Source organism: Tachypleus tridentatus, chromosome 12 (genome assembly GCF_004210375.1).
Source record: "Tachypleus tridentatus isolate NWPU-2018 chromosome 12, ASM421037v1, whole genome shotgun sequence".
Classification (NCBI taxonomy): domain Eukaryota; kingdom Metazoa; phylum Arthropoda; class Merostomata; order Xiphosura; family Limulidae; genus Tachypleus; species Tachypleus tridentatus.
Genome location: NC_134836.1, coordinates 38,409,629 through 38,437,086, shown reverse-complemented (window position 1 = coordinate 38,437,086; position 27,458 = coordinate 38,409,629). Strand labels below are relative to the sequence as shown.

Below are 27,458 nucleotides of genomic sequence, written 5' to 3'. Positions count from 1 at the left end.
GGGTTAGTCAATGAAAAATAGCCTTATAGTACGTTTAGTTAGTTATTTTTCTTCTTGTTACATATAGCTTGATTATTTTAAATGGAATATCTATAGTTTTATTGTTTAATGTACGATTTTTATTGAGTTAACTTATTATTTTTTATTGTACCTTCAAAGACGTTAGTTCTGTGTATTCTGGGTACCCTTTTACCAAACGACCATATAGTTAGAAAATAATAGGTGTCGTAGTCATTTATGATGTCACATGTCAAGCTAATCGAAAGTTTCTCTGTCGAAGCCGTTTAATGGATTTTCACTGGTTACAAGACCTTGTTAAAAGGCTTAAGTTAAGTTTTGTCAAGTTTTATGGGAATTCGGTAATAATGTTCGAAGCAAACAACTCGATTTTATGTGTTCTGTGAGCTTTACGCTATTTTTTCGTGAACTTTATTTTTGTTAGCGGTATTGAAAGAACTTTTAATACACATATATTTATTTTCATTACCACATATTTTTCTTATAAGGATTATTTTGTACTTTTGTATACAACAGAAATTTAAGACTATCTCAAATTTCCTTAGCTGGTCATGTGATATATTTTTTACGTTATATATATATTTCAGCTCGGATTTGAGGTCGCGACTTCTCGAAGCCGGACGACTAGTATATCAATTGAACTGATGGGTTAAGCTTCAAGTATTTACTAGTAAGCTACTTTTAAACAAATTAAACTAATACAGCTGACTCTCGTGAAATATTACGGGATTATGGTCGAAAATATAGATAACACGATGTAACACAAGTCTTGTTCCTGGATAGTATGTATTATTTCTTAATTGCTTATGTTGTAAAAGTACAGAAAATGGCCATTATTCCCTTCAAACTTTGCTTTTGTGACCAGGATAATGAAATTTAGAAATTAACCTATTTTCTATGTAAAAAACGGGCAAATTTGCACATTTTCATTTACATAAGGTCTGAATAAAACAATATATGAATCAAGATTTACATGTACTTATACTAAAGTTATACAGAAATGTTTAGAAGTGAGTAGTTTTTCGAGATTTGCGACTGTAATGTAAATCATTTTCACGTATCAGCCTCCAAATATAGTCTCACATCATGTTTTCATTATACGCTCCCAGGTCACAAAACCAAAGTTTTAAGAGAAAAATAGGTCTTTTCTATTTACGTTAGGCATAAGCAACTGGTAAATAACACTTTCTGTCCACGAACAAGAAAAAGTAAACATTTTGTTACATAGTGTAATAACAAGAGAACCGAACAGAAGAAACAACAAACTATAAACATTTCGAATAAGAGCGCAAGAAAAACATATTAAATTAACTGCATTCATCAGTTAGATAGATTCTAGTTCTTCTCTGGTTTTATGGTTGAATATGACATGGTTTACTTTTTTTTTATGCAACCACTTGAAAAAATGCAATATATAATTTCTCTATTGTATTTTTAATTACTCTTATTTAGTTGAAGAATTACTTATTGGTGGCGCTGCTAACATCGAAAATTATGTATTAAAATATTTCTGTGTTTATGAAGTTGCTTCACAGATTAGTTACCATTTTATCTTTTCCATTTGTTTTATGTGCCGTGTGTAGAACACAACAGCAGATTCATGGCATACGTACTTCGTGTTGTGAATTTGTTATTGAACATTTCCATAAAAACACTTGGAAATTATATATAAGAAAGACCACGTGCAACGAGAAGTTGATTTTATATGACATTTCAACATTATTTATTTATTTTATTTTAGCACAAAAACCACACGTTGGACTATCTGTCCACCTCGGACAAAGTTCAATCTGTTAAAGTATTTCTGCTTTTATAGATAAACAGAGAAAATTCAGCGAAACTGTTATGTTTTCCACGTTAAAAAATTAGCATACGTGAATGCAAAGTTCAGTCTGTTAAATTATTTCTGCTTTTATCGATAACTAACGAAAACTTAACGAAAGTATTTTGTTTTCCACGTTAAAAAGATTTTATTGTTTTTATTTATAGTGAGTGAAAAAAACTTGAAGAACGACATCACGCTTCTGGTGTAAACATTTCTTTACTGCCCACAAACACTCACAATCAGTCGTTAACGATGAAAGGTCTGAGAAGTCCCGGTTAGTAACAGTTTGTTCAGTAACAGGAATCATTTGCTGTATACTATTGATTTCATCGATTACTTTTCCACTGCTAGGGGTACGTGCCACAAGGAACTTACATATGAAAACTATTTCCTGGTGTTACATAGAGGGTTTGGTTACGTAATGATCGCACAGGTCTGAACAAACTAAAGAGCCGGTCTCATGTCTCATAGGTGACGAAATTAATGGTGTATTTATATATTACAAAGTTTTATTCTATGTTGTTCTAAATATCAGTCCAAGAGAAGTGCTGAGAAAAGAGCTAAGTCGCAGAGGTTTTCGTTCTTAAATGACAAAATGTGTTTGACCTTAAGCTTGCGTCTAAAATTGTAAACAAAATTGACGCTTTAGTTGAACATGACTGCTTAATATACGAGACGTAATTTCTCTCTATCTTTACTGGATCTTGAATATTAGTATATATATATATATATAAAATTGTGATTTTACCTCTTTAGCGAATAAGTAGAAATTCTATGAATTATTTTTATTTCTAACCTTGTAAATTTTGTATATACATATTAACATATTAATTATTGTATAATGTCGGTTTTTTAAAATGTACTGTTGATGCAGAATGCAAATGAACACGGGAAGATGGAAACGCAATTTTACTCAATGTTTAACATTTATTCTATAACTTGAAAATCGCTGTACTAAAATGCCGAACTCACTATTGATTACACTTTTAATGTATGCTTATACACATGAATCAACAAATTGTATTAACGATCACTGTTGTGTTTGATACAGAAGCCTATATGATTAAATAAATCAGGAAGAAAATATATTTCTATATGAAATAAACGTAAAACGGAGTTAAAAATACAAAGGCCTGAAGGCCTAAAAATTAAAATAAATTATAAATATTTAAATAAAAATATTAACATGCAAAAACTTACCAAAATACTGGACATTTCCTGTAGTTCGTGCAGCGTCACCTATAGATGGAAACATGCAGCACAGTTTACAACACACATGCAATTCCATGCAACAAGTAAAAAAAAAGATGGGTTTTGACTAAACAAAATAAACCAAATCACAATAGCAAATAAAACAGGGTTTCATAAACTAACTTCATATGTTATACATTTAATATAGATTCCAAATAACATGATAAATTTATTTCTTTTGCTTGCTTACACAGTTGAATATATATAATTATTTGCTTTTATAATCACTTCCTCAAATTAAATAAATCTTCAAATATTTTACTTTTGGAAGGAGGAAAAATTTAACTCATCCTTTTTGATTTCTTAGAGAGTAATAGTTTTTTAGGTTTCAATTATTAAAAAAATGTTCTCGAAAACAACACAGTAAAAGGTTTATCTGTTGGCACTGACATTGAAGTAATAATCCCTGTACTTTAAGGTTTTTTTCAATTCTCTAATTAACAGGTTAAAAAGGCACGAAAACAACAACAACAACGATAAAATCTGATAAAATTCACACTCTTCAAAAAGCACAGGTTTGTTAATTAGTGGGACGCAATCATAGTTGAGGTTATCTAATCTGGGCGCTATGGTAATTACTCACTCAAAATAGAAACTTTGAAAAATACCCCAAATTTTTTCTACAAAAAGAAAGAGAATTCTAAACTGTTATTTTCATTGCCGCAGGCCATGCTTATGGCATAATGAAGATGCTTATATTTATAAGAACATCCTAGATTATCATCGCGCTGACTCTCAGCATATTAAATTTAACATCACGCAACACTTTATTATTAAAACGAAAGTCTCGGTTTAAGCTTCGCTAAGTTAATACTTTGTGATTATTTTTATTTATAGTTATCATTCGTATATCTTAAACCAACTTACGTTGCATATACACTGCTTTAAACTCCTGAGAAGGAGTGTGTGTGTCGACATGTGAAAATACCAATCTAGTAGGCACAACCGTATCTTTTCATGCACATTGAGGTACAGAGCTAATCCACTAAACTGTGGAGCTGTATCATGGAACAAACTCAAAAGTGGAGTGACCATAAAATTTAAAAGTGCCAACAAAGTGACCATTGAAAATTTAGTTTGTGCCAACTAGTGTCCAACTGAAGAGACTGAAAGTTTGTTTTGTCTTTATTTTACTTAGATGTTTCAAATTAGTCCAATGAATGTAAAACATCTGTTGTGCTTTGTGTATATGATAAACTACTAAATAATGTTTTCACTTTCAAACATCCTGCTCGAGTTGGTACAGTAAACTATCGTAGCAATATCTTCATAGATTAGACATTTTTTAATGTGATTCCCTTTTAAGAATCAAAGTTCATCGAGTTCGTTTTGACATTAGTAAATGGCCATAACATCAAATAACTCGAAACTATTACTGGAAAGGCCAACTTCAGGTGACTACTTTAAACTCCTGAGAAGGAGTGTGTGTGTCGACATGTGAAAATACCAATCTAGTAGGCACAACCGTATCTTTTCATGCACATTGAGGTACAGAGCTAATCCACTAAACTGTGGAGCTGTATCACGGAACAAACTCAAAGGTGAAACAAAATTACCGTTGAAAATTTAGTTTCGTAGAGCCAACTGAAGAGACTGTCAGATAAAGTAACTGTTGAAAATTTAGAGTTGTGGTCAAACTGAAGGTTTTCCAGAAGGTAACCGTTGAAAGTTTGTTTTGTCTTTATTTTACTTAGATGTTTCAAATTAGTCCAATGAATGTAAAACATCTGTTGTGCTTTGTGTATATGATAAACTACTAAATAATGTTTTCACTTTCAAACATCCTGCTCGAGTTGGTACAGTAAACTATCGTAGCTATATCTTCATAGAACTGTTTTTACTTTGAGAACACACACATTTGTTTTCTGCTTAAACGTCAATGTTATTAAGTTAGTTTACGATTTTCACCCAACTTGATTGATTAGAATGTCATGCAGTATTTACACTTTGCTATAAAACAAACTATACCAGTGTAATATATTTCGTGCTTTCAATAAAATCTAAATTTATGTATATCATGATTGATGAAATACGACAACCGATTACTCACTAATTTCAATTACATAGATCAATGAAATTACAACAAATTACAAAAGGTTGTGCTGTAATGGTTCCATTTTCTGACATGTACTCAGATTCAGATGTTCAAAAGCACTAACAGATAAGAAATTGGAGCGAATATATATATATATATATATATATTTATCAAGGTTATGGAAAGGCAGTTTTTGATATCACAATTTCGACGGCGAAATGGAGTGCAGAGAAAGTGGAAATCCTTTTGGGAAAACGATAATTCAGACGTTTGTGGAAGTTTTACTGAGAGAAAGTATCGCAAGACTTTCTGCGAAGAGCACAGCCATCAAGCCATTTGTTACAATCTTAATACACTATAAGACCTACGAAAAAACCCAGATATATACATTTCTTGTTCCGTGTGCTCGAATGAAACCATCAGACCAAATCTTATTTAACTCAAAAGTTGACATTCTAAAGAATATTTTAACAACAAAATAGCATTTTGATTGCTTCCTCCTGAAAGGTTCCTTGCCATGTATTCAGAGATAATCTTAGCATTCTTAGGATATGTTATTTGAATGTCCTGAGATAAACTTAATACATTTGATAAAGTTGAAACGATAAAGTACCACCAAAGAATAATAATACTGTAGAATATACATTAAGAAAGTGTTTTTACCGAAAAGCAAAAACTAGTTAAGGTCTTTCACTCGTTAATTTTAAGTACAGGATTTTCTTTCTAGGATAGAAAATATAGTTATGGTGAAACACACAATAATTTTATTGATAAACACGAAAGCAACGTTTCGGGAAACAGCCCTTCCCAGTTGATTTCCAGTGAGAAACCCGATGAAGGGCTGTTGCCAAAATGTTGTTTTTGTGTTTACCAACAAAATTATTTTACATTTTTTTAGTGTTTAACAATAGAATTATTTTAATTTGGCAAGTTTGTTACCATTACTTCATCTTCTATTTTGCATTTTGTAATTTCCTCGCCTACGCGATTATTTTATTATTATAAATATGCAATATGCGTTGTCATAGTTAATAGAGTTGTACTTAGAATCTAATTTTCTGAATGCAACTTACAATAAAGTAATTTATGTCAATTATGAGATCATAGAGAGGCTTAAAAATCTAAAACTATTTTTCAGTTCAAAATTATTTAAAAACAAATTTTTACAAATAACGTGTCTTAGAAAAAATAAATATGTGTTAATACAATTTCTTACTGTAAAGACGTGATTTTCATATTCTATCAGTAACACAAAAAATAGTTATAAACCATAATCAATGTGGCTCTGGATAATCTTTCTTCCCTGATTTAAAACAGATCTGTTAATGGGCAAAAAACTGTTAAAACTGACAACAGATGGCGAAAGTATCTGCCTTTGAGAGTCTGATAGGTTTATGTTTTTTACTTACAGTTAATTGGCTATCTGCGCTATGTTACCCACAGGGAGTAAAACCTCGAACATTAACGTTTCAAGACCATACATTAGCGGTTGATTCACCAGTGTACAATAGATTGATAGATGATGTCAAGCATCTAAGATTTTTTTAGATTAAAAATCTCTAAATATAAACAAACAAACCTGAAAATTCATTAATTAACTTAGTATCGTACATCGTTTAATCTTTAAGCGAGATATATTCAATTGTAAACAAAACTGTAAGTAAATAAGAAACTGCTAATAGCATTTGTAATTATATTTTAAACCTGAATATTACTCGATTGTATGCAAAACGGCAGGTCAGGAGCTCCTAGGATTCATGTATAACCTTTCCTTGTTTCGAAGATTATTAATACATTAACCACGAGACAATGTACAGGTGAAAATATTAATGTTAATTAGCTCATTACAAAAATTATACTATTTTTTAAATTAAAAAGTAGTTCTGTCTTCCGGCTATGGAATAATTTCAGAGAGAAACAAAGCACAGAATAAAAGGTAAATTAATATTAAAAAAGGGTTATCAGGTAAACATTATAACAACAAAAATAAATGTATGGAATAACATCACTAACAAAGAAAGCAAAGAAATAAAAATAAAACTAACAAACATTAACAACACAGGTAAGTAAGTAAACAAAACACATGGGTGGGTGCATAAAAGGTAAGAAAATGAGTGTTGAAATAGAAAAGTGAAAAATCCGTTGACTGGAAGACGAATTCCTACCAAAGTTCGTTGAATGGTTGAAAGACAGAATTGTTGATAAAGAATAGTGTTTTTTAACAGATAGGTGAGCAGATAAATAATAAATAAATAATAATATGGTCACGCATGGCCAGGAGGGTTAAGGCGTTCGACTCGTAATCTGAGGGTTGCGGGTTCGATTCCCCGTTGCACCAAACATGCTTGCCCTTTCAGCCATGGGGGCATTATAATGTGAGGGTCAATCCCACTATTCGTTGGTAAAAGAATAGCCCAAGAGTTGGCGGTGGCTGGAGATAACTAGCTGCCTTCCCTCTAGTTTTACACTACTAAATTAGGGATGGCTAGCACAGATAGCCCTTATGTAGCTGTGCGCGAAATTAAAAACAACAAACAAACAAGTAATGACTGTCAATTATTTCCCAGAACAACAACATAGTTACACAGCGACACCTGGGATGTATCTCATTCAACATTTATTTTACTTTTCTCAAAAATCTTTCTTTATAAGAAATTAATAATAAAGAAGTTTCCTATCTCGTACGAAAATGTCATAAACTCCCACGTGGAAAACGTAATTGTATGTTGAAGTCTACGGTACCATTTCCTATTGCTTCTACCAGAGAAGTTCTTTAGTGAAAGTGTCTTTGAATCATTTATTAAGCAAAACACTATCAAAGCTTGAATGCAGTAACAAATCGCTTTCAGTTTAATTACACGTGTGGTGCTGTCACTTGATAAATATAGTTTTATTTTTGCGTGTATTGTTATTCGCAGATGTATGTGCATATCAGATTAACCCATTATATCACAGTAGCTATAAAACGAAATGAAATTTTGTAATAATAAATGTAATAAAGTAATTTAAATGAACTAGCGCTATCTCAAGTGATGTATATAACTCTTTAAATTGTGAATATACATCTATATGCACTTAGTTTGACCATTTTGTGAAGTTACGAGATTCACGTACATTGGATCGAACGCAAGGCACATGATTGTATGTCACTACTAAACCAAACAGACTAATATTTTTGATATATATATATATATATCTTTGCTAATAACCAAAATACCTCCTTTGGCATAGAAAAACGTGTAGCGAAATTAGCTACATGTGTATAGAATTAATCATTAATACGTTAAATAAATGAGTGTTCGACCAGTCAAAACTATAGTGGTTCTTACATTTATTTATTATTCCAACCTTTATACTTGTCTTTCAATGGCACAACAATTTTTAATTCAGTTTTATATTATTATTTCTGTTTGTTTTGTTTTTGGAATTAGCGCAAAGTTGTGTTTGTTTGTTTGTTTTGAATTTCGCACAAAGCTACTCGAGGGCTATCTGTGCTAGCCGTCCCTAATTTAGACAGTGTAAAACTAGAGGGATGGCACCACCTACCGCCAACTCTTGGGCTGCTCTTTTACCTACGAATAGTTGGATTGACCCTCACATTATAATGCCCCCACGGCGGAAAGGGCGAGCGTGTTTAATGCGACGTGGATTCGAATCCGCGACCCTCAGATTATGAGTCGAACGCCTTAACCCACCTGGCCATGCCGGGTCCTGACACTCATTTCTGTCTTTACACAGAATATCTTGAATGACTGGTGTTTTAAAATAAATTTAAAATTAAATTAGGGACTTCAAATGAGCTAACTGAAGGATATGAAGAACAAATATTCAGTGTGGTTGTTCAACACGATCTACAGTTTTAATCTTATTGTAAAAGTGCTGACGTAAATTCATACCTACAAATCTAAAGCGTTTATGTTAAATCGTTTTTATAGATCTGTCGATTGTGCCCCCTGTCGTCTTTCTAAACACATATTCCCAACTATTTACGTTTGCTCAAGAAACCTCTTGTAAGTCAATGATTTTATTGGTTTATTTTACGAGTTGCCCACACACAAAGAAATAAAATAATACCATCAATTATGCCACTAATTCCATAAATTACTGCTGATATACCTTATACATAACCTATATATCGTTTTCTTCTTTTCCATAACAAACTTAATTCTGACTAGGTTGGTTAGTAACAAACTTAAGTCCCTGGTATGTCTGCGGACTCACACCGCTAGAAATCGGGTTTCGATACCCGTGGTGGGCAGAGCTTAGATGTCCCATTGTGTAGCTTTGTGCTTAATTCTAAAACAAACAAACAAACAAACAAACGTAATACGAACTAGTTTAGGAAGTAACAACCTAAAATGCCCCAGCATGGCCATGTGGTTAAGGCGCTCGACTCGTAATCTTAGGGACGCGAGTTCGAATTCCCATCACATCAAACATGCTCACCCTTTCAGCCGTGAGAACGTTATAATTTGACGGTCAATTTCACTATTCATTGGTAGAAGAATAGCCCGAGAGTTGGCGGTGGGTGGTGATGACTACCTGCCTTTCCTCAAGTCTTACATTGCTAAATTAGGGTCTGCTAGCGCAGATAGCCCTCTTGTAGCTTTGCGCGGCTCGGCATGGCCAAGCGTGTTAAGACGTGCGACATGTAATCTGAGGGTCGCGGGTTCGCATCCCCATCGCGCCAAACATGCTCGCCCTTTCAGCCGTGGGGGCGTTATAATGTGACGGTCAATCCCACTATTCGTTGGTAAAAGAGTAGCCCAAGAGTTGTCGGTGGGTGGTGATGACTAGTTGCCTTCCCTCTGGCCTTACACTGCTAAATTAGGGACGGCTAGCACAGATAGCCCTCGAGTAGCTTTGTGCGAAATTAAAACAAAAAACAAACAAACAAGTAGCTTTGCGCGAAATTCAAAACAAACAAAGCTAAAGAAAGTACGTAATTTCATCTGTTTTTGTCATTTACTTAAAATGATTGTTTTAATAGACAGATATATATATAATCACTTAATGCTACGCAGTATATAAGCTAAACCCTTAACGAACGCTTCAAAAAAGAAGTCCGTCATATAAAGGTTAACATTACACGCAAACAAAATTAAGCTTTTACGACATCCACATATACACGAATGTTACATTTGTATCATGAACTTAACTGTCATCGAATTTATTTAAATGTAAGAGGAGAAGCCCCATTTTCGTTATTACCACTATCACATACAGTAAAGAGCCATATGTTCTTGAGGTAAGGAAACATACGTTCTAGAGATATGTTGAATAGTGTGGGATCTAGCAGTTAACGTCTTTCATTTCTATGAAGGCAGAAAAATATCAAATTATTCATGACGTGTAAGCATTGAAAACTTTAATATGTTCAGAATTCTTAAATAATATACCCAAAACACAACTGGAACATTATTGGTATATATATATGTATAACTATTTTCCTCCTAAATTTAAGTATATATATATATATATATTACTGTTTTAACCAACTGACCTACTGAACAATCGGTTAGTTTGTCAATTCATCTCTCAATCGGCCTATATCTATCTATCCTTTCCCATATAAACTTCTGGGATTATGGATAATATTTTGCTTTTCATAACCTTTCTGAATAACGATTTCAACATTTCCCTGAGAAAAGGAGACACCGAAGAAACACTTATTTTGTCAGTGTAATTTCCTATAGCAAGGCCACGTTGGGCTATTTGCTGTATCAACCGAGGAGAATCGAACTTCTGATTTTAGCGTTGTAAACCCACAGACTTACCTCTGTCCCATTGGGTGACTGTTCTGTTGGAAACCTTGCAGTCGTTATTGATTCCGTTTAGAAATAATACGCGTTTATTGAATAAGATGAAGATAAAAGCAGTAGGAAAAGGTTAGGCACACTCTAACTCTAAAGTGCATTTCCTTTAAAATGTTCTTCCTAAAGGTTTTTTTCTTTTAAATGCATTAAAAGTCTCACAATTCTTAAACCATGTATGAAATTCAATCACGGACACACATCGCGTTCGAACGATGTAGTGCTTTCGAGGAATTGATGCTTTTAACTCGGGTGAGATTTTATCCCTTTTATTTTTCGCAAAAGGTTAACAATCTTTTTCCTTAATAGACTGAATGGCTTTTAACCTTGCCAGAGTTACAGGTATAGTTTTCTAAATTTCGTGCACTTTTTCTAACATGAATACAATACTAATACTGCTACATAATAGTTTCGGTATTTTTATGAGGTTAGCTTCCAAAGGAGGACATTTCCTTCTTTCTGCTCAACTACTTATCTCACGTTCAGCACGTCGTGCCACAACATATTTGTTTCTTCTGCATTTTGAAAAAATGAGAAACCTCTCACCTTACTACCCTGACTATTATTAGATGTAAGATCACCAAACTGCGATTCTAAGATAAAAAATAACATATTCTTTCTTAAATTTGCTCAGAGTTGTGTACGCTTATTTTGTAATACCTTTTCTCTGAGGACCAATATAACTTTTTTTTCTATGCATTCCAAGTACGAATACTAGCTTTAGAGAGGACAGAAGTATTAAACACCATGCAGTGATATATACTGGTGGTGTTACACTTATGCTTAAGGATTCTGGTAAGTTGATGATGAATGTACGACTAAGCTGGTATCTATTATGAAATATGGATATAGACTAATGTTTCTGTAGACCAGGGCTTTCATGTACAGACTTTAAAGTATACAAAAAATTAAATATTTAAAATAGCAAAGGATCTTTGGTTAACATCAATAACTTTAGAAAAAAAACAACAACTTTGTTTCTCTTCAAGAAAACTGGAAAATTCAAAATATTTTTAATCCATTCGTTTAATTGCTTAACCCTCCCTCCAGCAGCATAGTGATATTTTTGGTGACTAACAATGCTAGAATCCGGGTTTCTATACCCGTGATGGTCAGAGCATAGATAAGATATTGCATTGCTTTGTGCAAACAAACAGAAATAGTTGCTTTAAAGAAAGCTTTTATAAGTGAACAGAAACAATTATTTTCCTTGATTTTTTCTCGAAATTACACATAATGTCTTTAACTATGTTCTGAAACAATATGGTTGGGTTTCGATTAAGAATTCACCTTAAAGACTCCTAAGCTCAATAAAAGATGAACTTAATGGATTTAACTTAACAAGTAAAAAAAATTCCTATTATGTTTCACCAATTACTAATGATCACATAAAAACTGCTTTTCAAAGTAAACGCATTTGAAGGTGGGTTTCATAAGCTTAGAGGCAGTAACTCATCTTTTTCTGTTATCAAACCACTCCTTGCATCTTTCTTGCTTCTGAAATATACGTTATTTCGATTCTCACACATGAGATAACCTCTGTCTGGCAGCTTTATGGATTATGAAAGCTGTGTAACCTTGCACGTTCTGAATGACAACACGCATAATTCAGTTTTAATTTTTCGAGTTATGTCCTTTTTGTATCTGGATTATTAGTATTAAGTAATGCAATATGCACGATATTGGATTAAGAGTGTTTCATTACTTCGCATCTTTATGGCTTATGACGACCGTTAAAACTTTAGGGATTACTAGACCTACGATACGTTGCATCTTTCTGAATTAGGCGTATATGGTATTTTACAACTTGTTAGAACACTAACAAATAAACTATCTCATAAGTTTTTGACAAGTGCCATATTTTCGATCTTTTCCAAATGTAAGAAAAAAATCGTAAACATTGTATTTTTCTTAAACTTGTCTGTAAATAATAACAACTCGTGACTTTAGAGGAACAAGTAATGCCATGAATAATTATACATTATCTCAATTATGGTGGCGCCAAACATGCTCGCCCTCCCAGCCGTGGGGGCGTTATAATGTGACGGTCAATCCCACTTTTAGTTGGTAAAAGAGTAGCCCAAGAGTTGGCGGTGGGTGGTGATGACTAGCTGCCTTCCCTCTAGTCTTACACTGCTAAATTAGGGACGGCTAGCACAGATAGCCCTCGAGTAGCTTTGTGCAAAATTCCAAACAACAACAACAATTATGGTTATTTATATGCTTTTTGTTTCCGTAAATATTTTCAGTGGTTATGCTAAAAGTATGCTTTATTGATCAAGAAAATGAAATTCCAACAAACTATAAGTGCAGTTCGAATAAACATCATGTGCGAGGAATGGACATTTAGAAACCAACAACATATTTATAAGGCAGTAGATGTAGCATTACGGAAGAGCTATAAAAGTATAGATTAAAAGGACAGTAAAAACACACAAGACATGGCCATTTATATAACAGTTTTACTGGTATGGGTCGTAAAATATGCTATGCATCCGTACAGCTGCTTCATAAAAAATTAATATGTAAGGCTTAGCTTAAAAGAGGTATGGAAAACATTTTGTACGCTTCCATCTGAAACAAATGATATTTTGGAGATCTATTAAGCTGTTATAGGCACGCTACATGTATTTGGAACGAAGTATAGATAAGAAATATAAGTAAATCAGATCTACTTTACTACAGTATTCTATAGAATTTTAGGTAACATACAAGTACCTTACAAGGGTAATTGTGCAATTTTAGGATGTGCCTTTTCTAGGGAAAAGTTTCAATAGAATTACTTTGATACCTTTAGTGTGCAAAATGTAATGACTTAAAGAGGTGGCTGGATTAAGGATCTGGAAGAGTCCGGATGTGGAGGTGTGATGCGGTTGAACTGGTGTCGCAATTTCATAAGTGAGGCATTATAAAAGTTATTGTAAATTACATTATTTGGATCAAAGAGCCGAGTAAAGCCCTTGTGGCGACGGGTACTTTCGGCTGATCGCGTTTTTTCTGGTCATAAATTCTGAATTAGGGAAGTCTATACCTGAACACTAGAAGTGTGTGACCTTACCTCGCGTTCAGGTTGAAAAATCAATTTTCTTAAAGAAAGACACATTGTTTTATCTACGTTTAAGCTTTGTACAAGTAAGAAAATACCAGAAAAAAACTAATAAATATACATATTTTTGAGAACTAGTCTACGTTCGTTATGCGCTTTCATTGTGCAACAGCAGAGTTCGTTAGAGAATAGTGAATATATGCGATATAAAACGCTAACATATATTAGCTTTTCCTTAGAAATATCAGTCTAAGCGCACGAACTAAACTACGTTAAATAGTGTGGTGGTAAATGATATGGTATTTGATACTTTCATGAGCGTTATGGCCGACACTTTATGTGACACAAGGGCTAAATGACCAGCTCAACCACAGACGTCCTTATTTCTGAACTACCGAACAGTCAGAAGTTGCCATTATCCAACTAGAAGAACTGACTGTCACTTTTATAACACACTCAGAGCTGACAAGCAACTTATTAGCCACGTCCGAGTGTGTTGGCAAGTAACAGGATTTCTGAAAATAACGAATAAATGGACAACATGAAATGGTTGAAGTGAAAGCTTTAGACATCTGACAAAATCCGCTTTATGGTTTCTGCTACTTCATACATCCAGATGCTAGATGCTCTTGAGATAGATGAATGGTTAAAGTGGTAATTAGTAGGTCCGCTTGTCATCATCATCTGTTTTAAGTGAATTATTCGATCCTAGTTGAAACTTGCTTGGTGCTGATTTTGGGACAAAAGTCCTTCATCACCGTTTGTCATGAAAGTTAATCATGGCGCATATTAATCCGTAATGGCTTCGTTATTCTTCTTATCTGAAAGTGGCTAAAGATTTAACCATACAGATTCTTAATATTACATGAATTAATTTGCTACATGCTATACTGAGCATGTTATCATCATTGCATTATTAAGATATCAAATTAATTTTTTTATAAAATATAAATAACACTGTTGTTGTTTTTGGAATTTCGCACAAAGCTACTCGAGGGCTATCTGTGCTAGCCGTCCCCAATTTAGCAGTGTAAGACTAGAGGGAAGGCAGGTAGTTATCACCACCCACCGACAACTCTTGGGCTACTCTTTTACCAACGAATAGTGGGATTGACCGTCACATTTTAATGTCCTTAGGGCTGGGAGGGCGAGCATGTTTGGCACGACTCGAGCGCGAACCCGCGACCCTCAGATTACGAAGCGGACGCCTTAACGCGCTAGGCCATGCCAGGCCCCGAATAACACTCAATTATTTATATTCATAATGTTAAAAAGTCCTATTTTTACAAGATTGTTTAAATTTCTTTCCAAAAATAGTAAAATATTTTTCGTGATGTGTTTATATAGGCTAACTGATAGATAACAAACTCATAGGTAGTAAAAAAAGAGATAGCCAAGGTAATACTCTAACGAAATGTGAAGAGAAAACTTAGTTAATTTAGAAAAGTACAAAATGTATCTAAAATTACTACTATATGTATACATACACGAACAACCTACCGTTCGTCCTAGCTCTGTTCCATGGGAGTCTATTAGAGTATTTGACTAGTATGGATACACCAAAACCCTTTTTTTTTTCACTATGAAGTAAATAGTCTGACTCTAACTAGATGGAGCATCTTCAAATTCAGCTTCTTTAGCTAATTTCCCTAGCGGCCGTTGTTGATAACATTATTTTCGTTTTAGACGAGTAAGCCAAACGTACTTGAAAGTGTAGACATCTTGTTTTTAAGATAAACAACGTCAATTTAACGTCACACTAGACGAGTACTCCTAACTTTAACTGAGGTATTAGAAAAGAAATATTCACTGTACCTAATAGCCTTTGTATAAGTCGACTGCTTAAAAGAAATCGTGTTTAGGAAGTGATACACACACTTGCTGCCCAGAGACGACGTCTAGCTCTTAAAAACGACTTCTGAATGGAGTGGACAATGTGAGAAAGACATTTGATAGCAGTACTGATTGTCCCAAGCGGTATATAAAATGAATGTATAATAACTTACTAGAACGTTTTAAAAGATGATGAAACTTCAAGACGATTTCAATTTTCACTTTTACCAGTTTTCATAACGTTAATGTTGAAATTGTTCGTTAAAGCGTTAATTCTTTATCGATATTTTAGTATGAATATCCATTTCCTTCTGCATATTAAAACTACATTTTTTGTTTAAATACAGATATTTATACAGATATTTTCTTCTGGGATATTTTTATTTTTGTATTACATAAATGTTAACCATAGAATTTCATTTCACTTGGCCCGTCACACCAAACATGGTCGTCCTTTTAGTATTGGGAACGTTATAAAGTGGGAGTCAGTTCCAATTCTTTGGTAAAAGAGTAGCCCAAGAGTTGGCAGTGGGTGGTGATGACTAGTTGCCTTCCCTCCAGTGAAATTAAATCTCAAACTAATGAGTATTTTTATAATGTTCACCGCCGCTAGGGTCAGATATTATACTACATAGAGTAATTGCATTATTTATTGTATTTACCCCACCAGTGACACACCGGTATGTCTGCAGATTTACAACGCTAGAAAATGGGTTTCGATATCCGCGGTGGGCAAAGCGTAGATAGCCCAAACAAACAAGTTAGCCTATTATGACATTCATTGCAATTGAGTAAATCGACTCAACTCCTAGTTAACATACACAGAAGGCTACGAAAGTGATGTTAGTTTTGCTTAAGATTTTTTGTCTGAAGCTGTTTTGAAATTCGCACAAACCTACATGAGGGCTATCTGCGTTAACCAGTCTTAATTTAGCAGTGTAAGACTAGAGGCAAGTACATTTGTTGAGACTGGAATTAAAACCCGAGAACGGAATGATTTTGTATTAGAAGTATAAACCTTTCGTAAAATATGACTAATAACGAGATACTGAATACCTCTCTTCTCTTTGAACTACAAGATGTTTTCTAACCCATTTAGTTTTGAATTTTAATACGATGGACCAACTAAAACATGCCTCAAGTGAAAAGAAAATCGTTTTCTAATTTTAAGAATTGTTTTTTTAGACATTTTATTGTATGATTACCCCTTAGTTGCTAAAAAATATATTTATAAATTTGATTTTAGAAAAAAAAGTAAGTGTTATGAAGAAATACATTCTTAGAATTACATATATACGTCATACGTGTTACTAAACATGACTCCCAAGTGACTCAAAAGTAAATATGACTGTCAAAAATCATATTTCGTTAGTCGCAGCATACAGAGCGCAGATAACCCATCCCCTAGCTTTGTGTTTAACAACAATCTGTGTTTTATTACAGTAAAGCCACATCAGGCTAAGTGCCGTGTTTAACAGGTATTTATTGAGTAGGTTTGTGCTCAATAAAAACTGACCAACCAGCTTTCTTCCCGAATTTCACAATGACAAAGATTGAGATTGCTGCTAGTTCAACTGAATTATGAGTTATTTATGTTTATATGATATTTAGGAAGTAAGTTTTTACAATTCGTCAACAAGTATACACCTCAAGCTGGAAAGTTCTTATGTAAATTATCAAAGCCTCAGTTTAACACATGTAAATGGGTAAAAATATCATCCTTACCTCATAAGTGACAGTAGTTTTTAGAACTTGTTAAAACTATTTCGGCAGTCTTTCTTCCCCATAATAGATAAACAAATCTTTTATTTTAGCTAACGTTTCATCATTGCGGCTTTATCAAGGTTAGTGATTCAAGAACTGATGGGAAAGCATACGTCAACTTGTTAAAGTGCTTTTGATGTCCTAGTTTTTTTATTATAATATGGAGAGTAAAGGTTGTTTTCTTACTCTATTGTTACAATGTCAAAATTACAATCTTGTAAAACCAGTAAAAGATGTTTTAAGAGAAAACGCTGGTGACTGATATAAAAACACGATGTCTTGAACTAAGGCACTAATTATTTTTCAGTTTAAATGCTTTGAATGTCTCAGTTCAAAACACATAAGTTGGTTTGAAACAACACGTTTGTAAACTAACATCAAAATTGTATTCTATTTTAACCTGAAACATTTCAGCAAAATTAACTATTTATATCAGTAGACTCGTTTGTTAAGCAAAGTCTAATCATGAACCAACGTTACTGTGCTTATCATAAATCGAAATCCGGTTTTCAGCGGTGTGAGCCCTCAAACTGAACCACTGAAGGAAAATTAGCACACTTCACACCTTTGAAAAGTTTTTAGAATAGAGTTCCTGCAACATAACAGCTTCTGTTTAGTTACTGCGTAACGTTACATTATCTTCTTTGTTCCCAGTTGTCAAGTGCTAAATATAACGCATTTGGGAAGAAGGTTTATCATTTCTGACTACACTGTTTTCAAGCGGATACGGCACATATTTCAATAGTGACTTTTCGTGTCCTTAGTATACACACATGTATATATGATGTAAGAAAACTATGTAGGTTCAAGAACTCTTGATACAAAGCGATAAAGATCCTGTAACCCGACTTTACCTTTGATTACTCGCCTTCTCAAATTAACTTTCTTGAAGTTACTGTAATTTTAAAGAACGGATTTCTACACACAGACTTGTACAAAAAAAATTACATACAGACCACAATACCCTTACTATAAAAACTGTCACCCCTCTCACGCTAAATGTAGGCCCGGCATGGCCAAGCGTGTTAAGGCGTGCGACTCGTAATCTGAGGGTCACGGGTTCGCATCCCCGTCGCGCCAAACATGCTCGCCCTTTCAGCCATGGGGGCGTTATAATGTGACAGTCAATACCACTATTCGTTGGTAATAGAGTAGCCCAAGAGTTGGTGCTGGGTGGTGATGACTAGGTGCCTTCTCTCTAGTCCTACACTGCTAACTTAGGGACGGCTATCGCAGATAGCCCTTGAGTAGCTTTGTGCGAAATTCAAAAACAAGCAAACACGCTAAACGAAACATTGTTTGCAGTCAAGCTCTTAGAATAAAGAAACTATGCTTAGATGAAACAGACTATAGAAAACATATCAAGGAAGATGGATATAAAAATACGAAATAGACAGACAAATTTATAAGACTAACAACAGTCGGTGAAAAAACACCTTAAGTCAGAGCAATACTTAAGTTTCAAATATAATTTATCTTATTATTATTATTAAATTATACTGACTCATTTTCTGAAAAGCACGACCAAACAAATTTTAATATGTTTAATGATATCAATTATGTAACACAAAACATCATTTACCTTATATAATGTAAAAAATGCAATGACCAATATGTGGGACATGCACAAACAAGTCATAAAGAGCTTTTCAACAATCACAAATTTTACATTTTTTTGTTTTTGTTTTTTGCGCAAAGCTACACGAAGGCTATCTGCGCTAGTCGTCCCTAATTTTGCGGTGTAAGACTAGAGGGAAGGCAGCTAGTCATCACTACCCACAGCCAACTCTTGGGCTACTCTTTTACTATCGAATAGTGGGATTGACCGTCCCATTATAACGCCTCCACGACTGAAAGGGCGAGTATGTTTGGTACGACGGGAATTCGAACCCTCAACCCTCACATTACGAGTCGAGCGCCTTAACCAACCTGGTTATGTCGGGCCGTCTTATATTGACACCGAAAGATATCTCCCTGTTGCTAAACATGTTAACTAACGTGGTCATTCTATTAACCGTGTTACTTTCATGGCCATTGAAACAGGATTCTAAACTAAAGCTGATAGAGAAATAAAAGAAGCTCATTGAATTCCTGATATAAACCCTGTTCATCCTGTGGAATTAGCCTTGGTCCTGTAATCAGTGATTTCAGATCACTGGTTTCATCTTTGCCAGAAAAATAATTTTTGTTCTTTGCTTATTTCTTTCATGTAGTGTGAATCCTAATTTTCCTAAAACTTAATATTTATTTAACATAATTTTCCATATCTGTTTATATAAGTTAATTAGCTTAACATATCTTTTTCAAACATTCTCCAGTTGTTATGTTTGTTTTGTTTAAACATTAAAGTGGTATAGTTATATATATATATATATATGTTTAGCCAATTATAAAGGAAAATATCCCTAACACCTTTTTGCAGTACATTTCCAGTACAATGAGACACAACAATACATGGACAAATATGTTTAAAATTTCCTGGAAAATCAGATGAACTTCATGACGTCATTCAACTCCCTTCATGTAGCAGTCATTCAGTTGCACCATCATCATTCCAAGTTTAGCCCTAAAGAAGAAAGGCCCACCTTTCGATAGCATTGAGGATATGAGGTTTTTACTATTATATCTATGTATACGAATATCTGTTAATGTTGTTCTCTGTGATAAAGTGCTTTACTCTTGCGATATCTTACAATAATTTTGAAACGTGTTCTTTAAACAGACTTTCAAAGTTTCAGCGGGCTAGTTACAAGTCAAAACTTACCAAACTGATTTTAACTCATTAATTTTAACAAATTTCACACTAAAATACCCCCCCCAAAAAAAAAACCTACGTTATTAAAAAAATAACTTACAGCCGTTAAAGAATTAACGTGCGATAGACTGTTTGATTGCCCTTTTAGGACGCCCTTGTCAGTCACGTGGTGAGGGTTTAATAATTACTTAACTTCTTTAATTAAAAAGATAAACTAAAGCACAAAATTTTAGTTAAGGCAAAGGCGGAACTTACAGCTTCTGACAGACGGCGTCATAATATAATATATCGATTAGCAAGCGTTTTAATTTCGAGGATGTTTTTTTGTGACAAATCAACCTTTTATACTGTGAAAACACACCAAATATTATAATTTTCAGGAAACTTAAGTGTAATTTCTAGAGTCAAAATATCAAGAACTTCATTTTTTTTATATTCTAAATACGAAATATATTCACATTCACTGCTTTATTGTCAGGCTCTGACAAGAATGATAACTGTGTGGTTTGCGAGTAAAATATTTTACTCCAACGATAAGTGTAAACGATAGCGTATAGAAGGTAATAATAAAATCCAGATATTTATCACGCACAGTTATTTATCTTGGTATATGTCTCCATCTTTTCTTCATTTCAAGGAAAACATAATAAAGTGTCGAAGATTTGATTGACATTTCGTGAACAGTGGTCTCACCCAGACATCAAAATGTTTTGATAGACTTCTCCATCACTGTCTACTGAAGCTGTTTTGAAGAAAGAACCTAAGGGTAGGAATAGGTTCAACAGGGCTTCAGACGAACGCAGTTCACATACGAGCTTTTATAAAGGGGTTTATTTAGAGAAATAACGCAACGGTAGTTTTTCTTTAGGGTAGTTTACTTGTCTTAGTGCATTACTATTTTTGGAGACGTATGTGTTTAGTAACTAACTGTGAAAAAATATTTATAGGTAGATTTTGGTATAAGTATTTTTGATATTTTAACGTACGTGCCAGCCAAGGTTGTCCAACGTTTGTACATATTATTTATTAACAAACTTGATTTAGGAACATCCTGACCTTTGGTGTTTAGTAAACATCAAGCACATTATCATATGCTTCTAGTAATCAGTTTTAAAATCGAAACAGTTTTTGTACGAGCAAAAGAAAACCGACTTATATTAATATGAACACAACTAAACGTAAAAAAGAGATTTGGTTGACTATTCTAGTCTAGAGGGAATGTTTAAAAATGAATTTTAAAGACAGTTCTCATACAAACATCAGTAGCCAGAAGGCCTATCTTTAGATTGAACAGACTCTGACTGAATAAACAGAATCTTAGGTTTTTCTTTTTTTTTCTGAGAAGACTCTTTATAATGAATGTCTTCTCGCATCGACAGCCCATACATAGACATCTTTAGAGGACGCGAGTGCTGATTCAAACAAACGGATCGTTTGAGGTTCATTGCGTACAACTTTGAGGGTGGAGAAATTAGGCGGCAAATTATCTCTCTACTTGGCAATCAATGTGGCAGCTCTTAACGAGCTGCCGCGACAAAAACTAACTCCTACAAGCTCTCACTCCTATGGATGTTCATTAAGCACAACCATAAATCATAACTTAGAAGACAAAGTCAAGAACGGTTAATGACATATGCGTGTTAAAAAAAGACGGCTTCGAATATATATATACGATAAGAATTTTCTGTAGAGTTGATTGTACAAGTGGTGTTCTGGTTTTAAATCAATATGAAGAGGTTAACGGTCAAGACGCTACATAAAGATGGTATAAATAATATAACAAAAAAAAAGTATCTCATTTTCTCATGTAACCAAAATTTGACAATACTAGCAAAAGATATTTTTTTTGTTCAATACCCCAGCTTTGTCGAGAGAAATTCAGTCCTAGGACAGAATTGTTTGTCTATGAATTTTATGAATGAGGGATTTTAAGTATATATTATAGATGTAAGCCAAAATTACAGCACAAATGATATAATAAAATCTCCTAGTTTCAAGTATTCAAGCAGGTTATAAGAGCGTAAAAAAAATATTCTTGTGTGAGAGGAAAAATAAAAACGAATTAAGTTGGTCAGAAAAGAATCTGCTTTGGACTGGCAGAAACTTGAGAAACACGCAGTTGACTCATTTGGATGCGGTGAGGGTCAAAATATGAAGAAAAATTGGAAGAAAAAACGTGATAAACTGACTTTTAATCAAGTAGATTAATGAATAATTTATCCAGCCTTTATTTTTATATTTTTGCTTTAATCCCTTTACATTTCTGGCTCTGGGTGCATTCTGTTATTACAAAAAAATAAATGCTTCAGATTGGGGCCCGTCGGTTTGAATTGGCTTGTTTTGAATTTCACGCAAAGCTACTAACGGGCTATTTGCACTAGCCGTCTCTAATTTTATAGTCTAAGATTAAAGAGAAGGCAGCTAGTCATCACCACCCATCATCAACTCTTGGGCTACTCTTTTACCAACGAATAGTGAGATTGACCGTATTTTGCAACGCCCCCACGGTTGAAAGTGCAAGCATGTTTGGTGTGATGGAAGGGGGTGCCGTTGGTAAATTATACGATTGGAAGTTAAAACCTATTATTTGATTAGAATAACCCAAGAGCTGACCTGTGGGCACTCTAGTCTGTCCGTTCCAAATTAGAATCCGCTAGCACATATGCCTCCTGTGTAGCTTTATGTAAAATATCCGAATTAAATATTAAGTCAACCTTTTTTGGCTCCTTTGCTACTCTTGCCATCTTAAGTTTAAAATCTTCATCCATTTAAAGCAAGTAATAATTTTGAACTAGAAACACTTTCAAATTGAGGAAATCGTAACGTTATCGAAGGTTATGAGAGACGAAGTGATCACTGGCCTCTCTCTATCCCTTCTCCCATGCTTACGATTAGTGATAGCAATTATGTTTTACGTTAATACATTTTTAAAGGTTTTAGTTAATTTATTTCGCTAAATAGGGAAAAAGGTTTCAATAGAAATTACTTACATAAGGTGTTTGACAGAAATTAGCCCATAATGACTGTACGTGTTGGCCCGGCATGGCCAAGCGTGTTAAGGTGTGCGACTCGTAATCTGAGGGTCGCGGGTTCGCATCCCCGTCGCGCCAAACATGCTCGCCCTTTCAGTCATGGGGGCGTTATAATGTGACGGTCAATCTCACTATTCGTTAATAAAAGAGTAGCCCCAGAGTTGGTGGTGAGTGGTGATGACAAGATGACAAGCTATCTTCCCTCTAGTCTTACACTGCTAAATTAGGGACAGATTGCCCTGGAGTAGCTTTATGCGAAATTCAAAAAACAAACAATACTCTGCGCGTTCGCTGGATGGTAGTTTCTGATAAAATAGAATAGCTCACATTGTCTCGTCAATACGACAGTGTCCGGAATCCGTCGTGAAAGCTAAAACTTAAGATACAGTAATATATATCGTATAGGCTGTTTTTTAGTTGAAGTCAAATGTTTGCTTTACTGTTTGTCCAGAGGTGTTTTCACGGGGTGATGAACATGGTTTCATGACTAAAACTTTCTTGAAAGTTTTGTAAATAAATTGAGACGTATGAAACATGAGTTAATAAGTAAAGTTACTAGGTTCATTATTGTTTAATTAGTGAGCACGTTACAAGAGATGATTAATTATTAAACTAGGAAGTTTGTTAGTCAGTTTGTTCATTACAGTTAGTCCAGATCAGTGAATATTGAGTTTGTATTTCTAAGAAACAGAGATACGAGAAATGCACGTACAAGAAAATTAGCGAGTAAGCGAAACGTTTGTGCTAGAGTATAACTGTGAAACTAGGTCTTTCTGCGAACATTAGGTAAGCTAATTTGTAGAACTTATAGTTGAAGTAACAAAATGCTTTTTTGTCGTTAAGTGGATGTACTTTGCATTATCTTTACTATGTAATCCAAACTAATCTACGCAGCAATAGAAATCCTCACAAAAGCGTGACATAATATACTCTACCCTCAAGGATTTGATCATAATTTCTCATATATATATCCCCTCAATATATGTATCACATGTAATGATATTAATATTGTTCGTTATGCATAGTTTAGGGTAAAATATTAATAATACAGACTGGAGTGTATTTGTATCTCAGGCTATCTGTGGGCCCGGCATGGCCAGGTGGGTTAAGGCGTGCGACTCGTAATCTGAGGGTCCCGGGTTCGCATCCCCGTCGCACCAAACATACTCGTCCTTTCAGCCGTGGGGGCGTTATAATGTGACGGACGGTCAATCCCACTATTTGTTGGTAAAAGAGTAGCCCAAAAGTTGGCGGTGGGTGGTGATGACTAGCTGCTTTCCCTCCAGTCTTACACTGAAAAATTAGGGACGGCTAGCGCAGATAGCCCTCGAGTAACTTTGCGCGAAATTAAAAAAAACAAAACAAAAACAGGCTATCTGCTGTGTCCATAAAGACTGGAAGCTGTACGACATATAAGCCATTTGAGAAAGATATGTATTTGCATTCTATTAATTCATTAAAAACGTTCTTACTTTTCATGATCTTTAGTATCTTCTTTGTGCAAAATTTTGGTTCTTGTTTATGTAAGCTAATTAAACTTATAAATGTTTTAAACATTAATATAAAATGAGCTCCATAGTTTTGACCATATACATCTTACATTATTTATTCCAAATAATAATGGGTCGAAATAAAAAAATACTGTTTGACAGGTCTCGTTAGATTAGATTTTACGAGAAAACTTTAACAAATATTTTTTACTTTTAAATAAATTAAAGTATTTTTCTGAATCCTAGCAACGCTCAGACGTGAGCAACTTTCCGAAGCAATATTGAAATCTTAACTGCTTTAATAAATTAGTACGTGACATATAAAGAAACATAAACTTCTAAATTAACTTTATTTTTTATTATACAGTCTTTTTCTTCTATGACGTTAGATTTATTATGGTGACACCTCGTGAAATGGTAATTTAAATATATAGTTTTTAAACTACTAAAATAGGATAAAATAGAATGACAACGTTTCTCTTGCATTAGACCGACACTAGTGGCGCACTCTTCATTTAAGAAATTACATTACTTAACAGGTAACAAATCAGGAGTAAAATAAATAGACAGTTGTTTAGAATGTTAGCACAGAGGTATACAAGGCCTGTTTGTTCCAACAATACTTAATTGTAAACTGATAGATAAGGAGGAATCCAGCTAGTAAACACACACTCACTCTTGGACTACTCTGATAGAAAATATAGGCTTTGACTGTCACTCTTTCAACATATTCACATCCACAATGCGTAAAAAGCGGTTTTGTTTTTTGCGACAATGAGATTCGAACCATGCATCCTCGGATCCATAGTTCTGCAGGCTAATCACGAGATTTAGCCAGGTCTAACCATTTAAATCTTTACTAAGTAAGACCTGACTGGACTTGTGATAAGCCTGCTTATAGCTTTAAAATCCAGGGTTCAACACAGCGAGGATAGACCACTTACGCAGTTTTGCGCTTAAAAACAAACAATACAGTCAAATACCTACATTGTAAATCTGAATTAATTTGTTTTATATGAATTTGTTTACTGACGAACAAGTGTTTTGTTGATATTTCAAAGGATCTTCCGAGGAGCAATTAGCTTGTTCAGGTCGTCGATCCGGGATTAATATGGGTTTGTTGATAACGTTTTCAGTTGGACAATAATTGACCAACTGTTGAGAGACAAGCCAATCTTCGTATATACATTTGTGGCCTGGCATGGCTAAGCGCGTAAGGCGTGCGACTCGTAATTCGCGGGTTCGAGCCCGCGTCGCGCCAAACATGCTCGCCCTTTCAGTCATGGGGGCGTTATAATGTAACGGTCAATCCCACTATTTGTTGATAAAAGAGTAGCCCAAGAGTTGGCGGTGGGTGGTGATGACTAGCTGCCTTCCCTCTTGTCTTATACTGCTAAATTAGGGACTTTAGCACAGATAGCCCTCGAGTAGCTTTGTGTGAAATTCCAAAACAAACAAACAAACTTATATACATTTGATATTCAAAGCTCAATGAAGGTACTCGTGTAATCAGGTTTGACAAAGAGTTGTTCTATATTTTCATCTGCTTGAGAAGGTATCGATTACTGTATCAGTCTATTTACTTTTCTTCCGACGTTGTTTTCAGATAACTTAAGTAAGATTTTCTTTTACTTGATGTCTTTTGCCATTAAATAACCTCATTTCTCTCTTAACGGTGAAATATTTGCCCAAGTTGAAGGAATCATCATGGGTTCGAAGGTACTATCTGTCATGGCAGAAATGTACTTTTACCAAGAACATTCTAGGTGACCGATTGCTCTGGACAACTTACCTCTTTATAATACAAACACTACTCTGATTAGAAAAACAAAACGTTACTGTTTAGTAGAAAAGGGATATGAAACGTTTTGGTTGACATGATCACCACGCGAACGTACAGGTTATTTTCACAAACATAATATAATTTTTTTAAATCACTGATAATCACGAACCCACTTTTCTAAGAATTTTTGTTTAAGAAAAGCGTTTTACTTCAACCTTTGTTTATGCTAGCAGAATATGTTACAAGTAACTTAATAAAATATTAAATACTGAATATATGAGAATCGGTATACATTATCAGGAAACACGCAATTTCTATATTAAGATAAAGTACAATTTTCTTAATATCAGCTCCTCAATTCTGCAATCTACTAATAATGATATTCTATTGTTGATTTGGATGATGGGGTCTAAGCGTGATATTGTAACTATTAAGGTTAACATCACATTTTAAAATAATACATCAGCGTTTGATTTTCAGGTGAGACATGAATAAACCAGCGTTTACGAGCCCACAGTGGCTCAGCGGTATGTCTGCCACTTACAACGCTAAAAACCGGGTTTCGATACCCGTGGTGAGCAGAGCATAGATTGCCCATTGTGTAGCTTTGTGCTTAATTCAAAACAACAGCATTTCTGAATATTCAAAAATTGTATTTAGCTTTATTAACATCAAAATTCGAGCTGTCATCAAATCCTCATTAGTATATATTTCCAGAATTTGAAATTAATCGAACAGTGCCATACTTTTATCCTGTAATTTAATTACGCTTTCATAAGTACGAAACTTAATCGGCACAGTCTCTTGCTTTCA

General features: G+C 34.2%; 1 protein-coding gene across 3 annotated transcripts in view; it reads right to left on the bottom strand.

Moving 5' to 3' along the window:
• The window catches only part of LOC143233063 (uncharacterized), a 126,289-nt gene that overhangs the window by 27,741 nt on the left and 71,090 nt on the right, over nt 1–27,458 (bottom strand). For 2 of the 3 annotated variants that reach the window (XR_013017945.1, XM_076468941.1), the window contains exon 4: nt 3,044–3,082. The exons of the other annotated variant lie outside the window; for it this stretch is intronic. Coding sequence is in view for 1 of the 2 variants with exons in the window: in XM_076468941.1 (XP_076325056.1) it covers nt 3,044–3,082 (39 nt within the window). In the remaining variant the exon portion in view is untranslated. The remainder of the gene's footprint in view (nt 1–3,043; nt 3,083–27,458) is intronic. 3 annotated transcript variants of the gene reach the window in all.